Source organism: Scyliorhinus torazame, chromosome 10 (assembly GCF_047496885.1).
Source record: "Scyliorhinus torazame isolate Kashiwa2021f chromosome 10, sScyTor2.1, whole genome shotgun sequence".
NCBI classification, from domain to species: Eukaryota; Metazoa; Chordata; class Chondrichthyes; order Carcharhiniformes; family Scyliorhinidae; genus Scyliorhinus; species Scyliorhinus torazame.
The window spans coordinates 213390297-213411325 of record NC_092716.1 but is presented as its reverse complement, the minus strand read 5'-3'; the positions used below and the strand labels follow the sequence as shown (position 1 = coordinate 213411325).

Here is a 21029-nt window from a genome sequence, read left to right as displayed (position 1 = left end):
TCTGCTGGGTCTGGTAACCAAGAGACAGACCATTCCTGGGGGACACTGTCGGGGGAATGTGCCGTCCTCTTCCCACACCGGGAAATGTCGAAAAAATTCCGTTGGGGGCCCTGTAAAGAGCCCAAAGTGGGAGCCGCCGAACATGCGACTTAGCTCTGCATAGCTGCAACTGGAAGTCCTGCCTTCTCATTTTTGCTAATAAAGTGGATAACCTTGCATTTCTCCAAATTATAATACTGCATCTGCCATTCACCTGCCCACTCATGCAACTTGTCCAAATCACACTGAAGGATCACTGCATCTTCCTCACAGCTCACCCTCCCACCCAACTTGGTGTCATCTGCAAATTTGGAGATATTTCCTCATCTAAATCATTAATATATATTGCGAATAGCTGGGGTTCTAGCACCAATCCCTACTGTACTCCACCATTCACTACCCGCCAATTTGAAAAAAACCCGTTAATTCCTAATCTTTGTTTCCTGTCTGCTAACCAGTTTTCTATCCATCTCAATACACCACTCCTAATTCCACGCGTTTTAATTTTACCTACTAATCTCTTACACGGGACTTTGTCAAAACCCTTCTGAAAGTCCAAATATACATCCACTGGCTCCCTCTCGTCAACTCTACTAGTTACATCCTCGAAGAATTCTAGTAGATTTGTCAAGCAGGATCTCCCATTCATATATCCATGCTTCTGACTGATCCTGCCACTATTTTCTAAATGCTCTGCAATAAAATCTTTGTTAATAGATTCTAGAATTTTCCCCACTACCTGTGTCAGGCTTACTGGTCTATAATTCCCTGCTTTCTCTCTACCTCCCTTTTTCAGTAGTGGAGTTATATTAGATACCCTTCAATATGCAAGAACTAGTCTATAGAATCCTGGAAAATGACCACCAATGCATTCATTATTTCTGGAGGCACTTACTTAAGTACTCTGGGATATGGATTATCAGGCCCTGGGGAGTTATCCGCCTTCAATCTCATCAATTTCCTCAACACAATTTCTCTATTAATACTGAACTCTTTCAGTTCCTCCTTCTCACTAAACCCTACGTTCCCAACATCTCTGGTCTCTGATTTGTGTCCTCATTTGTGAGACAGAACCAAAATATGTGTTTAGTTGCTGAGCCATTTCTTTGTCCCCTATTATACATTCACTGTTTCTGACTGTAAGGGACCTATATTTGTCTTCACCAATCTTTTTCTCTTCACATACCTATAGAAACTTTCACGTAAGTTTTTATGTTCCCTGCAAGCTTACTCTTGTACCCTATTTGCCCCTTGTTAATCAATCCCTTGGCCCTTTGTTGCTGAATTCTAAACTTCTCCCAATCCTCAGACCTGTTGTTTTTCTTGGCCAGTTTGTCTGCTCCTTCCTGGGATCGAATACTACCTCTAAATGTCCTTGTAAACCATGGATTGGCACCTTTCCGTTTTACTTTTGTGCCAGATGGGAACAAACAATTGTTGTTGTTCCCCCAAGCGCTCCTTGAATGTTTGCCATTGCCTATCCACTATCATCCCTTTAAGTAACATTCCCCAATCTATTAAAGCCAACTCATGCCTCATACCATTGTAGTTTCTTTTAATAAGATTCAGGATCCTTGTCTCAATCAACTACTTCACTCTCCATGTATCATATTATGATTGCTCATCCCCAAGGGTTCTTGCACAATGAGTGTGCCAATGATTCAGTTCTCATTACACAGTACCCAGTATAGGATGGCCTGCTCTCTAGTTGGTTCCTCAATGTATTGGTTCAGAAAACCATTCCTTATACACTCCAGGATTTCCTCCTCTACGGTATTGTGGCTAATTTGATTTGCCCAATCTATATACAGATTAAAATCACCTATAATTACAAATCCCACCTGAATTAACCTGTTCCTATGTGGCCTAGAATCATATATTTTGTTTTATAACGCTCCTTTGAAGAACCTTGCATTGTTTATTACATTAAACGTGCCATTTGAAAATAAATTGTTGGAGGTGACCTTGATGGTGATTAATGCCATGGGATAGGGACACTATCTGAGATGCAGGGTCAAAAGTGCTAGCCCTCAATATAAATAGAGGAGATGAAGGAGAATGAGGAAGCAACATTATTCAATAAGTAATGCTAACATGCATGTGTGTGTCGGGAACACAAATTAGCTGCTTATTGACCGTATCTTCATAATAAGGATCTCTCAGAGGACAGTGTCCAGATGTTCAATTGGAAAGGGAATCTGACCACGGGTCGCAACATCGCAAACATGACAAAAGCATTATATAATTTTCCTTGCTGTTTGCAATATCATTGTATTAGTAAAGGCATGCATAATTCTCCATCTTGTGTCTGAGTAAAACAAGATAAGTCCAGTTGGTCAGACTTCCTCTGTAATTGATGAGCAAGTGATGCTGATTTTCAGTACCTCTGAATCCCACTGTACAGGCGGAGGAGTCATGCTTTTAAAATGTATGCAATACATGACCTGTGATTCTATGTCTTCAACCCTTTGTTAAAGCTGACATTAGGAGCACTGCTTCAACCAAAGCAGAATTAAAGTGGGTACATAAGCAACCTGCTTATAAGCAACTTGACTGCTTAATTTATGAGAATGTATGTTATACAATCTGTGGTTAATAACTGTGAATGTCTTGTTCTCTATGTAACCTTGGTGTTTGCACATTCCATAATCCTTTGGACTTTTTTTTAGCTACATGATAAAGTTGGTTTATCGCAAGATTGTTTTATTCCAACTGTCTAGGAAGTTTTAAAATGTAATCCAAACCAATCTGATCTTTAGTGACCCGGTGAGATTATTTTCCGTTTAATTGCGTCTCAAAGTGTGCATTAACCAGCGAGGTGACTAATGTTTTCAACTGAATCATCATTAGCAGAAAACCTTTGGAGTCGCAATACAACTTGTTTTGTCTGACTTCCAGCTTGTGTCCTTTCCAATTTTGGACATGGCAAAAAGTTTGATCCCAGGCTGGCTTCCACAAAAAAAATTCCAGAGTAAAAAGTGCTTTCCTACTGTTTATTAATCATAACTAGGACTTTTTCCACAAAAAAGAGTAAAATTTCAAAATATATAATCTCAGAAAGAAATACTCTACCATATACATAATATAGATGAAGTCATCTCATACAAAATAATTTACCTTCATGAAGTACGTTAGCTACCAAACACAATAAAAATTACAATCTTTATCTATCAGCTTTGTTTGTTGAGGTACCATCTGTACGTTTAATCTGAAACGGGTCAGATTATTGGGGGAAAAAAGATAAAGGATGGTACAGGGAGATTGGATGACAACAGAAGTTCAAAGACATCATCTACAAAGACTGGCTGGAGACACACTATTTCCATAGCAACAGGTAGATGTGCTTCTGTATTCAAATATTGCTCAAACTATGAACAAATATTATTTAATTTATTTTATACTGTAGAACTTTTAAAAAACATTTGAGTGTTTGGACCAATCAGAAGTTAACCAACAGAATAAAGTTCTGTTATTATCTAGATAAAGCACATCTGGCTTCAGCCAGTCTGAACTGGTTTTCTATCGATATACCACCACCACTTGGCAGCTAAACCTATGCATCATGAATATCCTATACAAAGTTGGCAAAATGTTACATTGCAATTTGTGACAAAGAAGCCATAGCAGTCTCTTTAATTCATCTTGCCCAAGAGCGTTAAGACGCCCGGCCCTTTTTAAAGAAAGGACCAAAAAAAGCAATAAATTCAGGACTGCATTACCTTGCATTAAGATTAAACAGTCTGTACAGAGTTGTAAAAACCTAACCATAATCATTTATATGAAAACTTCAATTACAGCCAAACTAGCATTCAATGTAAACATAAAATAAATCTGGTTTCTGCTGTCCTGACCTTGATCACAAGGGATAGGATATTTGCCAAGATTTTTCATCCACAAAGACTAAGGCTCATGTTTAAAGCTGTGATCCCATTTCTGTTGGTATTATTGCCTAGTTTCAAATCTACCGCAAATTATATTGCATACAAATTTCTCCTCTCCTCCCCCATGCACACAAATTAACTATGCTCATTCCTTGAGGAATGCCCCAGTCAGCAAGATTTATTTATCTGTTGTTTTTTTTCCCTCCTTGACTATTTGAAAGAACACTGCAACAACTTTCATTCAGCACCAAGAATCCATGTCCTATTTATTTTTAGTTGTCCCTGGTTTTGCACCATTGTTACACACATGATTGAAGGTTGTAAAGGGAACTTGGTCTTCAAAGGTTATTTGATTCCAGGAGTTTGGACAGAAATTTTATTGTGTAGATGGTGATGCGCTGTCCAAACAATTGTGCTTGGGTGTTCACTGCCTTCCTGCCTTAATATATGCCTTGACTTTTAAATCACTATTTCCAACTGTGTATGTACAATCATTTGGCATAGATTTACTGTTTTTTAGGCTGCCTTTCTTCACAAGTATGAATCTGACTAATCACTTCTTCCAAGTCATAGATTTCAGCCACTGGAGTCGGGGAGGTATCTGGGTACAATCTGATGAAGCAAATTGTACCCCTGTATGTGTGTGAGGTGTGCGCGCGTATGTATTGGTGTGTGTCTCAAGCGTGTATGCACATTTCTTCCAAAAATCATTTCTGGGAGACTCCTTTCCATTTTGCTTTCTAGCTGGAAGCTAGAAGATTCCATAAAATGTTGCACAAAGTTCAGCCACATTAAGTCAGATGTCTGAAATAAAAACAAATCTCTTCCAAAGAAGGGCCATTATGGGTGAAACATTAACTCTTTTTCTCGCTCTATGGATGCAGCCACACCTGCTGGTTTTTAGCCAGCATTTTCTGTTTTTATTTTAAATCCCGAGCATCTGATTTTGCTTTTATTTAAGACCGATGTCTGTTCAGTTGAAGCGATAGAATTCAGTGCGTTACAGAAAGAAGTCAATTCTACTTGTGTTTGAGGTCTTTCGTTAAGATAATTCCTATTTTACTGAGTCAGCACAATGGGTCTGAAGCCTACCTTGAGAGTTAATCCCAAATTTCATGTGTACCCATGACTGTGAAGCCACTTTGAAGGTTTGCGCTGATCGATTTCCAGCTGGGGTAGGGAGGAAGGATCAGAGCACACATCATTATTGAAATTGCTCCCACAGTTGAACTAATATGGAGGAGCAATTCAAGCAAGGCAGGTTTAGCAGCATCCACTGGGCTTAATGTTTCAGCAGTGTTGCATTGTGTGGCCTGACCAAAACTGTATTGAAAATACTAGATCACCCAAAAGATTTGATTATCAGTAGTTTTGAAATAAATACTAGGCAGAACCACAAATATGGATACTAATCTGCAAAGATACAATATCTGGTTTATACAGTGAATGTTGATAAAACCATGGATCTGTCCTTACACAGCAGAATAATAAAGGATCATCTGTAAAACTGGGTATGCAGAACAAGTAGCAATGGCACATTAGCAGTTTACAATTGTAAGCTGAAATAACATTATGCACCTTTGTTAAAGAAGTGGCCAAAGAAATTTCACACAAATGTGGTAATGCATTTAAAGAGTAAAAATTACATAGCACCATTTCATGGTGTTAAAAGCCTTCAACTTTTTTTCAACTTTTAAAAGATTTATTGTACATATATTTAGCACACACTATGGAGTCATTTGGCAAACAGATGGAGCATTACACCTGAGAACTGATAAAGTAGCCTTTCACTACTGTGATGTCATTTGGGTGACCTCCCCAGTTAAGGAGCCGTGCACCTGTACAAACCACTTTTTTGTTTGTGAACAGAGAAAGAGGCTTACATTTTTTTGAAATACATTGAAAACAAAGATACGGATTTATCATTTTATCGACATAAGGATTGCAAACTTGATAGGGGTGAAAAACCATTTCAGGTTATTACATTTATCTCCAATCAGTCAGGTTCTAGAACAGCCTGCTCTAGGGCAGTAGCTTTGGTTCTATGTCCTTACCAACAGCAAGAATGCAATTGTGTAACCTTGAGCTAAAATGTATTCAGGCACTACAGGAATATTTCCTGTAAATGAACTGGTTCAATTGCAATGGGCCTGTGCATTATACTGAGCCACCAATTTGGTAATTGTCAGGTGTGATCCATCATCTGTGTTGAGATGTGTGTTGTGATTCAGTGGTAGCACTGTCATTGAGGATCCATCTGCTCCATCAGTGGGAGGCAAAGAATCCCATGGCACTTTTCAAAGACTTCTCCTGGTGTCCTGACCAACATTTATCTTCCAAACAACACCAGAAACGGAGAATCTGATATTTTATTTCATCACTGTTTATGAGAGCCTTTGAAGTGTTCATTTGCTGCTGTGTTTCCAACTTTATACAGCAACTACACTGCAAAAGTATTTAATTGGCTGTAAAGCATATTGGGACATCCTGAAGTCATGAAAGGTGCTATATAAATACACGTCTGGGTTATAATGGGAAAGACTGCTCAAGTTCCTGCTCTTCATTATCAGAAGTTACTGCACAAAAACAGGTCATTTGGGGTAAGTAGTGATGAGGTTTTTACTTCACACTAGCCTCCTCCCCTACTTCTAACAACCTCTAACAGCATAACATTTATTCTTTTCTCCCTCGTGTACTTAGCTTTCCCTTAATTGCTTTTGTGTACATTTGGTGCTGATGAAGCACAGTATTTTCAGAAGAATAGGGCAGAAAATGGGAAAGAAAATATTTTTAAAATACATATTTTGGTATTTACATATTTAGCCCTTCCATTGCCCAAAATCTTTTTTTACCTTCACAAATTAGGCATCCAATGGCTTGCTAAAAAAAATCAAAGTGCAAATGTCTGTTTTAGGGCAAGACTGTATTTCCAGTCAGTAAATTGTACTGACCTTTATACCGGGGCAACAGGGCAGTTGCTGTAATGCTGACATATCAACAATAATTATTGATAAACTAAACCACACAATGGTCAGCACAGCCATATCTGTAGCTTGTACTGTGGCTTTAATCACACCAAAGCCATTTTTAAACACAGATATTTTCTCTCAATAAGATTAATAGGAAAGGAATGGGAGTGGGGAAAGATAAAGTAATGAGGAAACTGCTGTGGGACACAATCAGTTGACATTGTGATGTTAAGAGCAGAAATATGTAATTTATTTCCATCAGGATCATTATCATTTTTTTTTCTTTTAAAACATTTTTTTTAGTCTACCCAATTAATTTTTCCAATTAAGGGCCAATTTAGCGTGGCCAATCCACCTACCCTGCACATCTTTGGGTTGTGGGGGCGAAACCCACGCAAACACGGGGAGAATGTGCAAACTCCACACGGACATTGACCCAGAGCCAGGATCGAACCTGGGACCTCAGCACCGTGAGGCTGCAAGGCTAACCCACTGCGCCACCGTGCTGCCCTTGGGATCATCATCATTTTTACCTGTTGCTAAAGTAATCCATGTCAATTAGTCTTTGTACAATTGTGTTGACTCATTATGTGGTTCAGTTTGTTAGCCAAGATTGCTAGCTATATCCCCAAGAAATGTATGTCACAACACTAAGATTGACACTGTGAAATAATGGAGTCCGTGCTTTGTTTTTCTATTCTTATATTTTTGTATCACTCATTTCTACATATATTAAACTTTAACTGAACTGGTAGAAGCCAATAAATTAAATACCAATATCAAGACAAGTAACATTCATTTTCGTGCCATTTTTGCATCACTTGAATATATGATTCTATAATAAATTTCTTAACTAGCTGTAAGCTTTCGTTCCAGATATGATCTAGGTTTATGTTTGCTTGGGATTTGAATCATAATACACAGCTGCTCTTTTGGGAAACAAAAATGGAACAAGTAGAATCTATACATGTGTGAGGCAAATGGTGACCCAGTACTGACTCGCATATGCAAAGGAACCTGACACAAGCCCATCTATATGGCTCATGTCACATAAGCACTAATCCACTGAAGAACTGAAGAAATTATTTCATTGATGAAGATGGAAAAGAAAAAGGATATAGATATGATAACTGATCACCCATTACAGATATCTAGTCAAATGAAGTTGTCGCCTGGGTTACAACCAAAGATTATTAACGGAAGTCAAAATAAGTTATTTTAAATCTGTAAGTCATTGGCAAGAGTTTTGAGAACAACATAAATTATACAGCATCCTTCCTCAAAATTAAACCTTGATACGTAGAAGAGAAAGGCAGCAAAAATGATCCTAGGATGCAAATGACAAAATTAGATTTGTAATCATTGGAAAAAGGTTAATCCTGCTAAAAGGTTTGAAAATGACAAAGCCTGACTCCGATTGATGTAACCAAGGTAATGTGGCTGCCTTGAAAAGATATGGGATCCTCATGGGGTAAAACGGCTGGGGGTGAGAACCAATCATATGCACTATGAAATAATTTGTGTGAACACTTGTCAAATCTCCAGATTTCCCAAAAGGCCAATCCACACCTGGCTATAACAATATTACAGACTCCCAAAACAACAGAATAACATATTTCCCATTCCGAGCAGCAGCTTTCCGAAATGGGATAATTACTTTCGGTGACCGCCTGTGATGACTAACACCTTTGTAATGAGGGTTAAATGAATATTTGGCTATGATAGGATTTGAAGACAAAGGAGCCACTATAGATGATCAAATGCAACATAGATTGGTTTCAGTCATGTTGTGACTGTGGGAATATCACTTTTAAAAAGTATACTAAAATTGTCGGACTAATGACCGAAGGTTTCACCAAATTGTGTTTTGTGGGAAGGAGTTGGAGTATTTTGTCTTCTTGGAAATTTTACTGATTTCTTACAGTATATTCAAAAATTTGGCGTGAGCCCATATAGAGTCTGCTGTGAGGAATGGACCAAATTGACTGGGCTTTGACTTCTATCGCATAATTTATGTTCTTTAATTTAGTACAAGTATTTGAGCTCATCTTTTCAATCTCATTGCAACTTAATTTAGTGCTATTGCCTGGTTTACAAAGTAGGGATCAGGTACTGTGATGAAGGACAGTGAATTATTGATTAAAATGTAATTGTTTTTAAAATACACTTAGCATTGAAACCTCAAATGCAAAGATGAAAAATATTTATAAATGTGACAACTTAGACATCTGTACATATTGACGAATAAAACTTTTAATGAGTCAGCAACTTGAGACATGCCCAGATCATCTTTGTTGAATTTCTATATCGCCTGCTGATCTTCAAAGTATAGTTATTAGAAGATATCAAAGGGTTAGGGAATATTTAACTAAGTTGCTGCCAAAAAAGCCTGACGAGTAACTATGCAATATCTTATTATTGGTACACTGTTGTGTACACTTTATAAATCAGCTGAGGAAAGAAGCAATGGTCACACCTTTCTCAGGAGAGGAAAACTGAAGAATCAGCCCAGGATACACAGAATTGGATTTGGCATCAAGCATTAACTCGTCAACTGACTCTCAGAGCTCCCTTTTGGCATCAACGAGCATCTAATGACCCTCCATCTGTAGCTTGCCAAGAACCAGCAGGCAACGGCCTTGAGTGTCTATGCCCTCAATCCTTGATTTCAATGATGAGTCCAAAGAAGGCTTCTACTCCACCCTGCACACAATACTTTCCAACATTCTGAAGTAAGATAAGATCATCCTCCTTGGGGACTTCAACACCAGGGTTGGAAAGGACTCTTAACTCGGGAAAGGAACCACTGGAAAGGAATGAGTTGGGAATTGCAACTCCAACAGGGTTTTCCTGCTCACCAAAATTTGCGGACTACCAGCTTGTCATCACTAACGGACTATTCCGTCAAAAGGACAAGTTCAAGGAGAGGAGACATCCAATATCAAAGCACTGGCACATGATCAACTTCGACATCGTCCAATCCAGAGACCAATAGAATGCCCCCACCTCCAAAGCAATGACAATGCAGGTTACTGCTGGACCGAGCACCGGGTCGTCTACCCTTCTATATCCATGTAACTCCACCAGAAGCAGCAGAAGGTGAAGAAACAGATCAGAAAAAAGATCAATATTCAGCAGCTTCAAGAGCCAAACATTCTGGTGAACTTCCAACAATGTCTTCTCCAAAATCTCCATTCTAATGGAATGGAGGAAAACTGGAAAGAGCTGAAGACAGACATCATCCCAAGCTGCGAAGAAACCATTGGCTACAAGACCAGGAAACGCCAAGACTGGTTCAGCGAGAATGACCACACCACCCAAGACCTCAACGACAAGAAGAGAATACCTGACAAAAAGATGTAACCAGGAAGGCATTATATAAGAGAGCTCATCAAACAGCCAAGGTGGAGGTACAAAGAAGAACTAGGGAAATCGAGAAATAATGGTGGACTGAAAAAGCTAAGGAGGTGCAAATCCTTGCCGGCAAGATGCTATCGAAGCCATATCTGGACCCAACACCCTCGGCCTCGAGCCAGTGCGAAGTAAGGAAAGACGGCATCCCTTGAGAGACAGTGAAAACATCAGCAATTGATGGAGAGAACACTTCAAATAACTCCTAAACTGTGATACAATCATAGGTGAGGATGGTTGTGAAAATCCCCCAACTCCCCATCAGTGATGATCTTGGACTTGTACCAAGCATGGACAATGTCGAAACCACCATGAAACGCATGAAGAATGGAAAAGCCACAGGAGTGGACTGGATTTCAGCAGTTTTTTTCAAACTTGGAGGAGGAGGAGAAGAAATGACCCATCTCCTTCAGATGTGCCTGACAATCTGGGATGCTGATACTGCCATCATCTTCAAGAAAGGAGACAAATGGGACTATGGGAACTACCGAGGAATCTCCCTACTGTTCATCGCCCAAATCCTCACTAGCTGCCTTCACCCAGTCGCTGAAGAAATCCTTCCCGAAAACCTGTGTGGTTTCCAACCAAATTGTGGAACAGCAGACATGATTTTCACTCCTGAGCAACTTCAAGAGAAATGCCAGGAGCAACACCAACCATTCTACATGGTCTTCATCAATCTGGCAAAGGTTTTGACTCAGTCAATCTGGAGGTGCTATGGAAGACGCTGTCAAAGGCTGGCTGTCCAGAGAAATTCATCAACATCCCCCCCCCCCCAACTCCTCCACGACAAGATGTCAGTGACCATCCTCACCAGAAATAAGACAGAAACCTTTGAGGTCAAGACTGAAATCAAGGAGGGATGTGTCGTTGCCCCCACACCTTTCTCCATCTTCATCACCTTGTCAAGAATAAGCTTCATAGTGTAGTGGACACATCTACAGGATGGACAGAAAGCTTTTCAACCTCTACCAGTTAAAATCCGAGAAGAAAACTACACTGACATCTCTTGTGGAACTCAGTATTTGGATGACATCATCATTTCCCCACAGTCAGAAAAATATTTCCCAATTCATGCTTGACACCTTCGCAGGAGCATACCGAAGAATCGGTCTCCGCCTCAAGAAGACTCCAGTCCTTTACTAACTGCCCCAGGACAAGATCCAGTCTCTCACTCCATCAAGATTAATGGAGAACCTGGGGAGCCACCTCTCATCTAAGATGGACATTGGTGCCGAGATCCAACATCGTATCCAATCCGCGAATGGGCATCTGAGGGGGGCAAAGCTGCGACATTTCTGCTGACACCAAGATCCTCATATACAAAATAGTCATCCTCCCAACTCTTCTACAGATGGCATCTCAAATCCTGGAGAGGTAATAATAGTACCATCTGAAATGGATTCTCTGTCCTCAGCTGGGAGGACAGGACTATCAACACCAGCATGCTTGAAGCAGCCAAGAGCATCAGCATCAAGGCCATGATCATCTGAAACCAACTCCACTGGGTCAGCCATGTGCTTAGGATTTCAGAATCCCAACTGCCAAAGGAAATCTTCTTCACCCAGCTCTAGGATGACTCGCGTACAAGGAAGACAAAGGGAGCACTTCAAAGATACCCTGAAGGTTTACCTCATGAAATGCAACATAGACTTCAACAACCAGGAGACCGTTGCTCAGAAGGGATCTACTTGGACGAAACTCCTGATTAAAGGGACGCAATTCTTCAAGGACATTCAACGGGAAGAGGAGGCCTAGAAAAGGAGCCTGAGAAAGGAATACCAGCAAGTCCAAGAACCGACCCTACCTGCCGGAAATACTTGCTGAGTGTGCTGCCGAAGATTCGGCTCTAGATCAGCCTCATCAGCCACCAAGGACCCATGACCAGTAACACAGCTTCTTAGCTGGACAATCATACTCGTTAGTGAGTGATCGTGAAAGAATATGATTACTGAATGATGTATCATAGTTTGTACATTATTGATGGTGTATTACAAAATTATAGTCTTCATTTAATAATCTTTATTAGTGCCACAAGAAGGCTTGCATTAATACTGCAATGAAGTTACTGTGAAAATCCCCTGGTCGCCACACTATGGCACCTGTTCGGGTAATGAAGGAAAATTCAGAATTCCAATTCACTTAACAAGCACATCTTTCGGGACTTGTGTGAGGAAACCAAAGCACCGGAGGAAACCATGCAGAATGGGGAGAATGTGCAGACTCCGCACAGTGACCCAAGCCGGGAATCAAATCGGGTTCCTGACATTGTGAAGCAACAGTGATAACCACTGTGCTATCGTGCCACCCTCATTTGAATGAGATATGAGGAAATGTTTTAATAATGTCAAAATTCTTGAGATTAAATAATTGAAGAGTAATCACACAAAGTTTAGTTGAGAGAAGTTCTGAATATTAGTTTAAAAATAGGTAACATAGTGAGAGCAGAGATCATAAATATAAACCAGTGGGGGGAAAAAATGTTTCAAACAGATGGCCAAGGGATCTTTGCACAAAGGGTGATAAATATTTGCAACAAAATGTTGGGTAGAATAGTGGAGATGCAATCTTTGGGACATTTTTAAATGGAGTTACCTTCTGGGAGGGAAACGTTTATCACCTAATTACAGACCAACAAGATTTCCCCTTATCTTTTTTTCTAGCCTACAGGGACTGAACTTCTTGTACCTCTCACTTTGCTCTTCCTGTGCCTGGAATTACTTTAGCTCCTCTTCTTTTTGGCAAGCTTATTGTCCAATGCTTGAGGGTCAATGTAGAGAGAAGGTCCCTTTTTGTTGCATGGCAACCAGAACTATAATACTAGATGGATAAGCTTTTGAGAACTAATTTTTCTTCGATTTTTGTTCTCTAAATCTTCCCAGAACATATTCATTGACAAATAGTTTCATTTGTTTCCCTCCTCAGGATATGACTGGTTTGCTGCAGAGCCATATTTGGCCAGAAATGAAGACCAATGACGCCACTAGAATCTATCAAAGAGATGCCCTATGGTAAAGCCAGGCTGCACCCGGTCCAATTTCCCTCTGCCTAATAGAGTGTAAAGAACATAATGAGCTATATTACCCTGAATTACTAGTTCCCAACTGAGGAAGGTAGGTCATCCTGTGGAGTGAAAATCAGGACACATGGTGAGCTTTCTGCCTTTTATTAAAATCTATTTTTAAACATAAAATCTAGTACATATCCAGAAATGGCACATTAAAAATGTGGGATCACTCACTGGAATTTTGATAGAGAGTATTAACCTGTATTGAAGAGCATTCAGAGAAAATGGACGTACTTCTTTGATTATAAAGGGTGATGATTTAATGGATTGTGGGGTCAACACCACATATTTTAAGTTTCACCAAAGCAAGGTGAGAACTAACATTATGAAGCTGGAGCGCACGTTTTCTGTCTACTCCTGATACAGAACTTCAATTAACAGGAGTTGATATCAACAAAACTCGGCTTTTGTAACAAATGTAATGAAACCACAACTAGACTGATGAGTCAATGTTGAGAGAAAAAGTAAGTCCAACATAGGAAAATGAGTAATGCAGTGAATTAAATGTTCTCCTTTCATCATGCATCCTGGCTTCAAATAAAGTTGAGTGATGGGATTAAAGTATCCTGTATCTGCTCACTTAAGGGTCCAATGTGAAGCAAGTTAAGGCTGTCTTTATCTTATTGGCATGGGATCATAGCACAAAATTCTCTATAAAACTGGGGCAGCAAACTGGCAATTAGAGTCCACAAAAAAAAAACCTCTCGCATGAACATGCCAATGTGATTCTACAACAATGGACAATTTTTTTGCCGTGGTCACTTGGTACAGTTGAGGGAATATTATACCTGACCTAGATGGCACAAGAGAATTGATGCTCAAAATGAAAGACTTTCCATTCCTCGGCATGAAAACACTAAGGAGAATAACATTTACAAAAAAGAATGGAAAAAGGAGAGAGCGTAACGATAATCTCTGCTCCAGATTCCATGCTGTTTGAAAAGCTGCTTTATCAGATCTGTAATAGTAGCTGAGCCAAGAGTCTCCAACTTGCCCCCTTTCCCTCGACTTGCTTTCAGCCGGTCATCACCCTCTAACAGCATGGCTTAAAATGAGAATTCTATGTCTGAGGAACTGTAGGTGTGACCCAGGCCCGAGCACCTCTTGTTATTACCCAGTCTTTACTTTGCTATGATGTGAATGATACATTATTTCTCCATACTTAAGCTGCAATTAACCATTAACTGTCTCATAACATGATGTAATACTAGATATCACCTAATCATACAAATCTCACATTCCCTTGGTTGCAAAACTGGGTTTTAGTTTTAAGCCTACCCCTATTATTCGGACTGTGATTAGGTCATTTTGACAAACGATATTAAATGAGACAAGGGAATCTTTTAATTTTTTTGAGAGCTCTAGATCCATGTTCAATGCCTTTACGGTCCCTACACCAATTAAACTATGCCACATATGCCGATTATGGCCATTTTGAATACCTGATTATAATGTAAAAGATCTAAAAGGTTACCTTGGAGAACATTCATAGGAATTTTAATACAATTTTTAAAATTGCAATCAATTGTCTTTTGGAATTCTAGGCCAATACTGTATGCAACACTAGGATTTTCTGCATGGAAATCCTTTGGGATTTTTGTTTGTTCCAGTATGGTAGTTCCATAAGCCCTGGATAAAGAAGAACCAAGTTAAAATACTGTGTAAACCAGACATTGTCCACTTAAAAACCACCTCTAAAAATCCATTAAATCTTATTTTTCATAACCAAACTGTGCATTTTAAAAAGTGCAGAGAAATTCACCCATGCAACAAGGGCATGGCTGAGTGCTTACTTTGTGTGCACCAAAACACACTTTACATAGTTACAGACACACAAACACACACACAGAGACGCACACAGATTTTAAGTTCCTGTTTTTCTCGTTTTTCCCTCCCCCTCACTACTTTGAGATAAGTGAAACGGGTGTCTTTAGAACCACCAGCATCTACACCTGCACCGGAACACTACAAATGTCAGCTTATTCCGGAAAAAGAAAAGTACAAGTTTTTTTTCTCGATGCAGCGACTTCCTTCACTACTGGAAGAACGGTTTGCTTTTTTTTTGTCACACAGGAAAATTAAAACTAAAATCTAAGCCACGTGACAACTGGCCACAGACTCCTCAGACACAATGAATTGTGCCACTACCAAAATATGTGGGGATTTTTAAGGGGGGTGGGGGGATGTTGAAGCACTGGGTGGATATGAGCTCTTGACTAAAAAAAATGTTCCTGGCAGCTCAATGCTATTCAGTCCATGGCATATGGATTGGCTGCTGGGCTCCCAGAGTGTTGACTGAGTGATCGATGACTTCACTCCAAGTGCTTCATTGTGCATACTTAAAATGTCACGGTTAATCAGATGTTTTCTTCTCTTCTTACGTCAGTTGTTTTTTCCTCTCTTTTGATTTGGTGAATAATCATGCCTTAAGTTGGTGCCACTGAGCCACAGCATGCCGTGGCCGCCCAATCATATCCTTCCAATGCTTGACTTCTCCGGGTCCACTCTTCCAAGACAAGTATATCTGAGCAGACAAAAATCACAAGTCAGTTTAACATCATTAAACAGCTAGTCATTTGTTTAAGTTCTAAATTTGATCCCGATCTGCTGAAAACATAGAGAGCCATCCTCTCTGTGCATGATCCGACTTGAAGCAAGAGTAAGTCGACCACTGTTGAGTTTTCTGGATTGAATAGATGACCAGTGGTGGCCTTGATAGGTATTCTCTTTCAGCCTCGTCCTAAAGACAAATAATGTCCCATTTTTCTGATCAAGAGCCAATGGGATATATACATTCAAAAGTCATGCCACTTTAAAAGAATTCATTTTGTAGTTGGAAAGGTTTGCCTAGTTCTAACTCGTATTGCACACATTATATTCAAAGGGAGTAATAACAAAGTGGCTTAGTCAAAAATAAACACCATGTTAGCCTATTTGGTGGACTGGTGACCAGCCTTGGGCCAGATCATTTTAAACTGAAACATATAAAATTAGGCCTATGCTAAATCGAATATTAAAGATATTTCTGTATATCCCTCTTTTCTCGTTACACCTAAGGTTGAACATTAGAAAATTACAGGCGAAATTTCCATTCCGGAGACTGCGGTGGCAGGCGGGTTTTGCGGCACGGTAGCACAGTGGTTAGCACTGTTGCTTCATAGCGCTAGGGATCCGGGTTCGATACCGGGCTTGGGTCACTGTCCCCCCGTGTCTTTGCATGTTCTCCCCATGTCTGCGTGGGTTTGCCCCGGGTGCTCCGCTTTCCTCCCACAATCCCAAAAGGCGTTCTTGTGAGGTGAATTAGACATTCTGAATTCTCCCTCAGTGACACCTAATGGGCACCGGAATATGGCAACTAGAGGATTTTCACCGTAACTTAATTGCAGTGTTAATGTAAGCCTACTTGTGACACTAATAACGATTATTATTGAAGCCCATTACCCGCTGGGTGGGGGGGGGGGGGGTAAATTGTGCCCGATTTCATGCTTTGAGAGCTTAATTATGCATCAGCAAGAAGCCCTCCGAATCACACGGAAAAGATTTGTCCGCCCCACTGTTACTAATGGGGTTGAAGGCCTGGGCACCATATTTAAACACCGCCTGGACATATACTTTACTCTCTGCAGGTCAGCTGTGTGCAGGAATCTTCTTGAAATGGCTCCACCAATGAAAATGGCTGTTTCCAGTTCAGCAATGACTCCCTTGAGGCTCTCATCTGGAGAATCTATCAGTACTGCGATGTCCTCTACCCAAGGGATGGCTCCAGGAGCCCACAAACTTTACATCGCCAGCCTGGGAAGCGGTGGGAAGGAAGGTCAATTCATTGAACATGCCTTCCAGTGCAGGAAAAGGATGAATGACCTCATCCGTACCGCCAGGGTAAGTCAACTCTCAGCTGACTCCAATCTCACACACTCATGTCGTCATCGTGTATTCAATGGGTTACACTGCTCACAATATTAGCAGGGAAAACATCGCTGATCGTCTCAGGGACATTTTAACATCACTATCTCTTACCATGTTGAAAAAAACTCCATTCTCAGCCCTTGGGAGTATTCAGGACACACTAAACCTGCATGCTTCTCAATCTCTCCTCATCTCTTCTCATCACATTCCATTCCATTTATCTTCATGCAGGCCAAGCTTGCCCACAACCACAGGGTGAGATCCAGCTATGAGGTGGAATAGCAGACTTCCAGGAGCTTTCCCAGTTTGAGGGGTTGGTAGGTGAAGACTAAGGTCACTCCTCTGGGGAAGGTGAGATTGGCCTCCCCCAGAAAGTCAGTACAGATGAGCTCGTCATGAGTTAATCACACCCTGAGAACCCAATGAGTGACATGCATTGTTGTTTTCTACCTGTTCATAAATTGCACCTATCTCCTCTCTCTTACAGACACCAGTAGGCTCATAGAGCTCTAGACCAATCATAAGCCTAGCTCCCATATAGGAGAAAGCTGAGGGTGCATCAGCTGAAGACATGTCAGTGCACTCACCTGCACTCTCCACCAGGGCAGCGACATACACCCCAGTGGGTCATTAGGCTCAGGGTCACATTCTAGGGAATAGCTCTTTGACATCTCTCCACAGCAATCAGAGATAATGGAAGCCCAGATCCCTGGCATTCGGAGGATTGGAGACCATCAGGCACCTGCCTAGTCCGAGTCAGATGATAAGCCTCTGCAAGTAACTTTCTCTAACATGCTGAAGATGTAAAGAAAACTGGCAGAAAATCAGGTAGCATTGCGAGAGACAGTCAGAAGACTAGAGTGAAGGCTGGAGGAATCCATTCACACAGTCTAATTTTGTGGCTCTGACATGCAAGTACCTCACATGTGAAGACGGCGACCGCCTTGGAGACCTCGGTCTGGCAGATCCTGCTGGATTTGTGCTTGGACCTGCACTCCTTTTCTGTAAGTGTGGGGCGATACATCAGTGGCTAGGTGAGGGGAGGAATGAAGGGCACCTTTACCTCCCTCCAGGAGCCCCTTCTCCTGAGGAGGCCCGGTAGAGGCCCGAGGCCACTGAGGGAGGAGGACCAGCAGTTGGAGATCCTGAGGACATCTACCCAGGTGACAACAGGAGTGCCCAGCCAATCCCAATTCCCTCTGCCTGTGACCCCCATCAGCTCCAACTCCACAGGCCGAGGAGAGTGCACCTGCCCCACATTGGGTGACCCAAAGCAGACAGGAGCACTCATGGTCTTGGCCTTCTTGAGGAGATCTGCCAAAATAATTAAAGACCACAGATGTAGCATTGTGCATATGTATCTATGTGCCCTCTTATTGTGAGGATGAGCTTGAGCCATGTTCCAACTCAGTGATCATCTTGAGCTTCACATTCTTGTGACATGTAGCGGAGCCATGATAGTTACGCCACCCTTTTTTTCCATCAGGGAGATGTGTCAAACTCTTTGCTGGAAGTTGGAAAAATGCATTAGTAACCTCTACTGGTGCTCCATAGCCTTGGCAGGTCAGTTGTAATTGTTTCTAAAAATGAGGTGGCTATCTTCATTGGTAGTGCCAAAGCACAAGACCTGCGACCATGATGGTCTCCCCAACCATGCATGAATTGTGTCTGCTAAACGTTCCTCATTAAGGTTGTGGGGAATGCATCAAGTCTTTTGATGCAGCGTTAGCTCTGTTCTGCCGGCTTGCGCTTCCAAGCACAGGGATACAGGGTTCCCACTGACCTTTCCAAAGATTAGAGTCTGGTGAATCATAAGGGTTGAAGGTGCAAGTCCGAATGCTGATCGTGCCCTCTATGTCACTAGTTGTAAAGGCCTTTCAGTCCACTGGAATGGAATGGCACTGAGGGACAGGGGGAATGTGGCAGTGGCCCATTGCCTGCACCTTACTACTGGAATCGTGTGGCTATCACTGTGGCACGGGCATGAAATGAAATGAAATGAAAATTGCTTATTGTCACAAGTAGGCTTCAAATGAAGTTGCTGTGAAAAGCCCCTAGTTGCCACATTCCGGCGCCTGTTCGGGGAGGCTGGTACGGGAATTGAACCGTGCTGCTGGCCTGCCTTGGTCTGCTTTAAAAGCCAGCTCTTTAGCCCTGTGCTGCATGCTTCTTCGATGGCACACTCATCTGGAAGCTAACCCTTATCTCCCTCTTCAGATTTCTGACCTTCCTGCTCTTCATCATCTGAGGAGTTTTCTGCCTCCTCCAAGTCTCCCTCTGGCAAGGGATCACCCTTTTCAAGTGCCAGGTTGTGAAGGGCATAACAAACCACAATTATGCTGGCCACCCTCTGTGGAGAGTGCTGCAGAGCCCCACCTGAGCAGGCCAAACATTGGAAATGCATATTCAGGATGTCAATATCATGTTGAGCTACGTGCAGTGTTGTATTTCTCCTCCGAGGCACACTGAGGCTGACACAGGGCGTTATCAGCCATTATGTCAGCGGGTAGCTCTTATCTCCAAGCAGCCAGCCCTATAATCGCTGAGATTCTTTGAATGTTTGAGGCACCTGGGAGTGACTCTGGATGTGAGTCATAGGATCTCCCAGGGTACCTGGAACAAACAAGCGTGATGTAGTTATGATCATTGCACACTAGTTTAACATTCAGGGAGTGGAATCCTTTTCTGTTATTGAACATCAGGGGAAACACAAACAACAGGGTCAATGACCACTTGAGACACGCCCAGTCATCCAGATCCCTGCCCACTTATTGGCTAAGGAATCAAACAGAGTGATCAGGGATCACCCAATTAGTAAGGCCCAAATCAAAGGACCGCCGAAAAGAGCGCGAAAGCCCCCAAGTATAAAGGAAGAGTTTGCCATATGCATGCTTTCTTTTGGCCTTGGTACCCTGGTCACGGCCATTGCCAACTGCAACAACACCAGAAGCAAGTTCGAGTTCAACGCCCACTACCAGAAGGACGAACCCAGCCGAGCAGCAGTTACCACTTCGAACCCAGGAGATCCTGAACAACGGCCACTGTTTCCTGACCTAAACCGGGTGCCCGAAGTTAAGTACAGGTTGTCTTAGTAACAGATGTAGTTAACTAGTAGTGTTTATGTTGCATGATTGATTGTCTGTAAATAAAGTACCCTTGACCTTGAACTAACTAACTGGTGTTTGGCTCTTTGATCGATAGCCGGTTGAAACTTGTGGTGGTATCATTCGATACCTGGCGACTCTAAGCATTCGGACATAGACAATATAGAAAGAAGGCAAATTCACTGATTGCCCTAATTGGAACAGAGCCAGAGTAAAGAGCATAGTAAAGAGAAACTGCACAACAATCCTTGGAAAGTTCTGCAGGCAAACCAAATTGAGTGTGGCAGTGACCTTCAGGGGCAAGAGCAGAGGATGTTCTCCCAGTCCATGGGACGTTAGCTCCTCCCACAAAATGTAGGAGATATGATCCACCACAACTCTTGCAAGCGCAGTAGTCCGCAACCTTGTCTTTCACATAGTTATGTGAGCCGCCTCCAAACTGCTCATCCGCTGGGTCTTACCAGGGCTACCCTGCACCAGTAGGCCTCCTCCTGAAGCTGGGTTAGGCAGCGCCATACCCTTCTCAATCAGTCATTGCCATCTATACGACAGCACAAGTGCAGGCTCCCTTATTCAATCCTCCTTCTCCATGTGGACTGATAGTTGCAACAGATTAATGAACTTTGGGCAAATATAGTACACCTTACACTTG

General features: G+C 41.7%; 1 protein-coding gene and 1 long non-coding RNA gene across 6 annotated transcripts in view; one reads left to right on the top strand and one right to left on the bottom strand.

The window, feature by feature from the left end:
• Nucleotides 1–21029, top strand: part of LOC140384551 (uncharacterized) — a 137403-nt gene that overhangs the window by 58088 nt on the left and 58286 nt on the right. The window contains exons 2-3 of one of the 2 annotated variants that reach the window (XR_011933082.1): nt 13226–13413; nt 16994–17246. This is a non-coding gene — a long non-coding RNA (uncharacterized lncRNA). Of the gene's footprint in view, nt 1–13225; nt 13450–16993; nt 17247–21029 lie in introns of both variants that reach the window. The other variant, XR_011933081.1, reaches the window with a different exon arrangement.
• Nucleotides 3019–21029, bottom strand: part of syt7a (synaptotagmin VIIa) — a 960955-nt gene continuing 942944 nt past the window's right edge. For 3 of the 4 annotated variants that reach the window (XM_072466351.1, XM_072466353.1, XM_072466352.1), the window contains one exon: nt 13453–15891. In XM_072466351.1, coding sequence (XP_072322452.1) covers nt 15787–15891 — 105 coding nt within the window. In that variant the 3' untranslated portion in view covers nt 13453–15786. Of the gene's footprint in view, nt 15892–21029 lie in introns of all 4 variants that reach the window. The other variant, XM_072466354.1, reaches the window with a different exon arrangement.